The 6,991-nt window shown below is 40.7% G+C and overlaps 1 protein-coding gene across 1 annotated transcript; it reads left to right on the top strand.

The window, feature by feature from the left end:
* The first annotated feature begins 3,511 nt into the window (after nucleotides 1-3,511).
* On the top strand, nucleotides 3,512-4,467 carry LOC100973796 (putative signal peptidase complex catalytic subunit SEC11B). Its single transcript, XM_008976847.5, has one exon. The coding sequence runs from the start codon at nucleotides 3,542-3,544 to the stop codon at nucleotides 4,040-4,042; it is 501 nt and encodes a 166-aa protein (XP_008975095.1). The 5' UTR covers nucleotides 3,512-3,541; the 3' UTR covers nucleotides 4,043-4,467.
* Nucleotides 4,468-6,991: the final 2,524 nt, after the last annotated feature.

Below are 6,991 nucleotides of genomic sequence, written 5' to 3'. Positions count from 1 at the left end.
TAACGTTCTCCTCAGACCCCTCCAGGCAAAAATCTCCACCTTAGTCTCTGAGTAAACAGATGTGAACTTTTGGGTCCCCTGCTGAAAGCCTCAGCTCTTTGGTGTGGATACCCAGGCCCCCCACAATTCCTCTCCACCACCAACAGCACAGCCTACACCAGCCAATCATATTCATTGCAGCTGCCTGTGTGCAAGTGCTCTGCCCCACCACAGAGTTTAGCAGATGCTGTTCCTCCTGCCTGCTGCATCCTTCTTTCCGGAGTTGTCTGGCTTAACCCTGCTCCCACTTTGGGTTAGATTCCCTTTACTCCTGATCTCTTAGTTCCCAGAGCTTCCGTCTGCCACAGCACTTCCCGAAGTATAGTATAGGGTGTGTGTGTGTGTGTGTGTGTGTGTGTGTGTGTGTGTGTGTGTGTGTCTTACAAGTCTCTCGTCACATCTGAGTCAGGAAAGGGTATCTTTCATCATCTGCATTACTCCTGTAATCCCAGCACTTTGGGAGGCCAAGGTGGGTGGATCACGTGAAGCCAGGAGTTCGAGAACGGCCTGGCCAACATGGCAAAACCCCGTCTCTACTAAAAACACAAAAATTAGCTGGGCATGGTGGTGGGCACCTGTAATTTCAGAGTTTCATCTGTGCAACTTCAGTTCCTGACACAAACAGAAGCTCATTAAAGGTTACTAATAAATGTAAAGGAACAATAAAGCTAGCATTATTTCTACTCTATCATATTGCTTTCCAATATATGCTTTGGTAGCTTGGCATTTTCTCCTTATTAATAAGGTATAACGCCTTGTTTCTTAGTCAGGCATTGTATTCAGTAAGTATGAGTGTTCATGCTTTTAAAACATACATTTTCTTATATTCCTGAAACATAAGTAAAAAAGATTAAACGTATGATCATGATAAATGAGTGAGTGCCTAGGAGTCCCCTGGGTTCTGAGGAAACGTACCCCAAGATCTATGCTCCCGTAATATTGCCTCCAGAAGCTCAGCCCTGTCTTCCGCAGGTCTTCCTCTGGGAATTCACAGCCATTCTCAGCTGATTATGGGAGATGAGAATCTAGAAACATTTTCCATGTTTGAATGTCCAGTTGAAAGAGTTCATTAAAGACATAGATCTTGAATTCGGATAAGAGATAAAAGTTTTAAAGCTAGAAATGTTTATCACTGAAAACATTTTAATATACCTGCAGAGATTACAAACTAGTGCATTATGTTTATTTTAAAGGGATAAGAGCCTCCGTAACACCAGGTCACTGCTTTTCAGGTAAAACCAGAAATTACAAACTCACCATCCTCATTTAGTGAAATGTTGGGAAAGTTGCTTAATAAGAATAGAGCATATTCATTAAAGAAAAGCCTTTTACAAACAAATAACATTAAAATATTTTACAGCCATGTTGTTTTATATCTTCTACTCTTTTGCAATTACAACTTATTTCTTTCTGCCTTCCAAAACAAACAAACATGAAATGTCGTTTGCTTTTAAGGTGTCACCTCTTCTTTGCTTTGATTTAGTGCTCTTTGGCCACAAGCCCACTGGCCCCAAGCCACGTCATCAGGCTCCTCTGCATTGCCTTGGAAGGGAAGGATTTGGCATTGGAGCGCAGGAAGCCTGCTCCAGCCAGAGTTCCTACAAAGTGCCCTCTGCGTGGCAGCTGCCATCTGTTCGGCTTTCTCTCCTTAGACGGGGCAGGTCCTCAGGATGCCCTGTTCTCCTTTTCCCAAGATGACCCCCTTCCCCAAAGACAAAGGCTCTGTCCACACCCCCCAGGGAAACAGGGTAGAAGGGCAGATCCTTCTCAGGGACCAACATAAAGGAAACAGCAAACAGCCTACATATTTGAAAGTGTTGACAAGGTCCTGTCTGAGGAAAACAACAACTAACAAAACAAAACAAAACAAAACAATTCTCTTCTCTTCCAAACACCCTTAAGTCCTCAATCCTAGAATCATTTCCTCCCTGTCCACATGAGTTAGAGTTGCACTGAATTTGTCACTGCAGACAGGCAAGATAACAGAGAAAAACAAGTCAGCAGACACCAACCAGTAAGATTTTGAGGTCTTACATAAAGAGAGTGTTCTGCCAGTGTCTGGGGTTGGTACACCTGGTTTGAGATGGGTTCTTCTATTTGCTGGCTCTAACACAAACTAATCACAGAATCTCTTTGAGCATTCATTTCCTCCCCTGTAATATCAGAATGAAGATAAAAATTAAACCTACCTCACAACAGCCTCCCTCATACTCCTCTTTAATTCAAGAAATTTTGCTTGTATTATCAAAGTAAGAATTTACAATGTCCAGCCAGGCGCGGTGGCTCAAGCCTGTAATCCCAGCACTTTGGGAGGCCAAGATGGGTGGATCGCCTGAGGTTGGGAGTTCTAGACTAGCCTGACCAACATGGAAAAATCCCGTCTCTACTAAAAATACAAAATTAGCCGGGCGTGGTGGCACATGCCTGTAATCCCAGCTACTCGGAAGGCTGAGGTAAGAGAATCGCTTGAACCCAGGAGGCGGAGGTTGCAATGAGCCGAGATCGCACTGTTGCACCTCAGCCTAGGCGACAGAGCAAGACTCTGTCTCAAAAAAGGAAAGAATCCATGGTGTACAATTCAAATCTGGTCAATAAAGCATCGATACAACACTTTACAAATGCAAAAACCTCTGCATCCAAGGATCTATTCACATCTCAGGCTCTGAGGTCAATTATTCCCTTCCATTAAACAACTTCCTGTTTTGCTCTATAGTATCCTTTATCACACTGGACTCTTTGCACTATTTTTGTTCTGCTTTTTTTCTACCCGCAAAATCATTGCACCTGAACAAGAAACTGATTTGTTTTTAAATCAGGTTTTCTCACAGAATTAGTGACATAAGAGGATTGTTTGTTTTCAATCTTTTTTCTCCTCCTAGATCTATTTTTAAAACAAATTTTATTTTGGGATGTCCTGACTGGGATGATACTAAATTGAAAAGCCTGGTGCAAATTTTATTGACCTCCATTTCCTACTATGAAGGATGTCCCCGACTAATCTGTCATCTACAGGGCAGACAAAGGCCAGAGGCCAGGGAAGCCAAAACAGATGTTGTGTGCAAGAAGCCCAGGGCCAGACTCTTTACGTTTTGTTGATTGGTTTTAAAATAGTCAACTAGAAGAAAAAGGAAAAAACACATGGGCATTTTTCTTCTTATTCCAAGCTGTGCCAAACTAAATGTGACTTGAATGTGCATGGCAAACACAATGCCTACAAATAGATTTTTAATCAATGTTTCTTAGGTATGATAGAATGAATGGATGGAATGATGGATGGATGGTTGGATAGATGGGTAGATAAATAAATGAATGAGTGAATATTATTGAAGGTTTTCTATTTAAACCATGCCCAGAACACAAAAAGACAAAAGTTATCACTTAGAAAACTCTGAATTACAGGCCAGTCCTTCCGCCCGCTGGTCCTCGCACCCTCTCCCTTGCCGGTGTCCTGCTCGCCATCCCCACCATACTGTCTCTAGACTTTTTGGATGATGTGCAGTGGATGAACAAGTGGCGGCTCTATTATCAAGTCCTAAATTTTGGAATGATTGTCTCATCAGCACTCATGATCTGGAAGGGGTTAATGGTAATAACTGGAAGTGAAAGTCCAATTGAGTTGCTCAGTGGCAGCATGGAACCTGCATTTCACAGAGGATATCTTCTCTTTCTAACAAATCGAGTTGAAGATCCCATACGAGTGGGAGAAATTGCTGTTCTAAGGATAGAAGGAAGAAAGATTCCTATAGTTCACCGAGTCTTGAAGATTCATGAAAAGCAAAATGGGCATATCAAGTTTTTGACCAAAGGAGATAATAATGCGGTTGATGACAGAGGCCTCTATAAACAAGATCAACATTGGCTAGAGAAAAAAGATGTCGTGGGGAGAGCCAGGGGATTTGTTCCTTATATTGGAATTGGGACGAGCCTCATGAATGACTATCCTAAATTTAAGTATGAAGTGCTCTTTTTGCTGGGTTTATTTGTGCTGGTCCATCGTGAGTAAGAAGTCTGCCTTGCTGTTCCCGGGAAGATGCCACACTTTTTGTTACTGGATGTTTGGAGTAGATATTGGTCTGTGATTGGTGGAATAGAGAACACACGTGTTGGCGCTTCTTGGCAGCACTGGTTTGCATTAGTTTATGTTTCCACGCCAGAGTTTTTGTGGGCGGCCGCATGTGCACCACAGAGTGCATTTGAGGGGACTTTCATTCACAGGATTTCATAGTTGTCATTGTCACACTTTCACATTTTTGTATACAGCAGTGAATTTTTTATATTAAAAGGTTGAGCCAAAAAAAAAGAAAATTCTATGAATTACAAAGTGAATGCCTCCCTACTTTTTAGCGATTAACAATGTAAAGTTTTATCCATATTCTTCCCTATTTTGTCATATTTTAATACTTTTATTGTTTTCTATTATTTATCTATTTATTTATATATCATTAATTTTTTCCCAAATTACCATCACCATTGTCCATAGTGATCTACATCTCATTTTTTTCACTTATACATCAAGAATATTTGTTCATGTCAGTGTATAGAGATCCACATTGTTCTTTTTTAATGACTACGTGATATTCTGTTGTATAGCCATACTGTAAGTGATTTAGTCAGACTCTTATTGAAAATTAAATTGTGTTCAATTTTATGCCATTACCACAATACTGCAATGGACTGCCTCGTATAGTATATATATTATTTATATCACTGACCATCTATATAAATATACATTTTTTTTTTGAGACAGGGTCTTACTCTGTCACCCAGACTGGAGTGCAGTGGCACAATCACAGTTCCTTGCAATGTCAACCTGTCAGGCTTAAGTGATCCTCCCACTTCTGCCCCACTGAGTAGCTGGAACTACAGGCACACATCACCATGCCTGACTGATTTTTTTTATTTCTTGTAGAGACAAAGGTTTCACTATGTTGTCCAGGCTGGTCTCAAACTCCTGAGCTCAAGCAATCTTCCTGCCTCAGCCTCCCAAAGTGCTGGGAATACAGGTGTAAGCCACCACACCTGGCCTATTTTTTCTTTATAGAAACTCTGCACTTTAGAAATTTTAACATTTGTAATTCGTATGTGTGGCAAATATATTCTCTCAATCTGTTGCTTGCCTTTTAACTTTGTTTTTGGCATCCTTCACTGTTTAATTCTTTTAAGCTTTTCTATTGTTAAATTTAGTTTTTCCTTTATTGTTTTTCTTTTCTAAATAATCCTAAGGAAGCTTCCTCAACCCCAAGTTTATAAAAATGTATATCTATTCTTGATAATTATACTTTTTATGATTGAGATATTTAATGCTGACTTAATATCCATGTATGTTACCACATTCCAACCTTTTTCAGAATTAAGTTACATGGATGTGACTCATTCTAGCCAATGAGATGTTAGCAGAGGTGACATAGGTAGTTCTATGTCATTTTCACCCCGATCATGAAGACCCCTGTGTGAACCTTCAGATCTCTCTTCCACTTCAGCAGTACACCTTGAAACCAAATGGTTCAAATTTTGTGGGAACAAAATGGAAGCAGTCTTAATCCCTGAGTCACCACATGGAAGGAAGCTTCCTTCGAAGAATCTCCAGGCTCACTTCAGACTTCACATAATCAAGAAACTTTCCTGGCTTGGTGTGGTGGCTCATGCCTGTAATCCCAACACTTTGGGAGGGCGAGGCAGGCAGATCACCGGAGGTCAGAAGTTCAAGACCAGCCTGGCCAACATAGCAAAACACTGTCTCTACTAAAAATACAATAATTAGCTGAGCATGGTGGCACGTGCCTGTAATCCCAGCTACACAGGAGGCTGAGGCAGAAGAATTGCTTGAACACAGGAGGCGGAGGTTGCAGTGAGCAGAGATCATGCCCCTGCACTCCAGCCTAGGTGATAAGAGTGAGACTCAGTCTCAAAAAAAAGAAAAAAAAAGAAACTTTCCTATGTTAAGCTACTGTGATCTTAAGATATTTTTGATATTGCAGCATAGTTAACCTAGCAATGTTTTTTCTCTACATTTAGAAGTTTAATTCACCTACAATTTATATTTATATCATGCAATGTGAGAGTAAGTTTGTTTTTTCAAAATACTGTCATTATCATAATATTAAACTGTTTTTACTTAGAATCTTCTCTTGTTTTTTTTGGATGGAGACCACTCCTTCAATGATTAGATAGATGAGATATAAGATGGAAATAAATATTTGACTACTTACAGGTTCAGGGGGTGCACAGCATGCCTGGAGGCCACACACACACACATTGCATACACACACACACACACACACACACACACACAGGTCAGGGAGTGTGTTGGGAGAGGGATCCGTGGGCCAGTCCCTTTATTGGAGTCCAGGACATTATTCAAACAGATTTCCCAAGAGGAGTTTTAGTTAGTAGGTTCAAAGCAGCAGGCACAAATTCCAGGTCACACCGTGACTGAGAGGTGGTCACTGTAGCACATCTGCACTGTCCATGTAGGATATGGGGGTCAGCAGGGCCAGTCAGGTAGGTTGTATCCAGTTGTCCCATAGGGAGGGGTTACCAGGAGGAAGTTATATAAGGCAGATAGCTGGATCAACAACACTGAGCAACTGGGTGTGGGAGTGGGGGGAGCATAAAACTGGAAACTGTCAAGACAGACTAACTCTGCTACTGATAAGAGAAAGTTAAATGTTCAAAATGCATGTTCAGGCAACATAAAATTATAAGATTCACTACATAAACCCACATATATCAATGTGTCTGTTTCTACATTCTCTCTTACGTACCACTGATCTATTTCTCTATCTCTATACCATTACCCAACCATTTTTATCTAAGTAATTATGTGTTATCTTAGGGAGCAAATTTCCCCTTCTGATTCTTCTTTTCAAACGCTAACTTCATTGTTACAAACAAATTTTAAAACCAACTTGTCTATTTCCCAAAACAATTCACTGGGATCCTAATCAGATTT

This window comes from Pan paniscus, chromosome 7 (assembly GCF_029289425.2).
Source record: "Pan paniscus chromosome 7, NHGRI_mPanPan1-v2.0_pri, whole genome shotgun sequence".
In the NCBI taxonomy this organism is placed as follows: Eukaryota; Metazoa; Chordata; class Mammalia; order Primates; family Hominidae; genus Pan; species Pan paniscus.
This window is presented reverse-complemented; position numbering and strand designations above follow the sequence as displayed.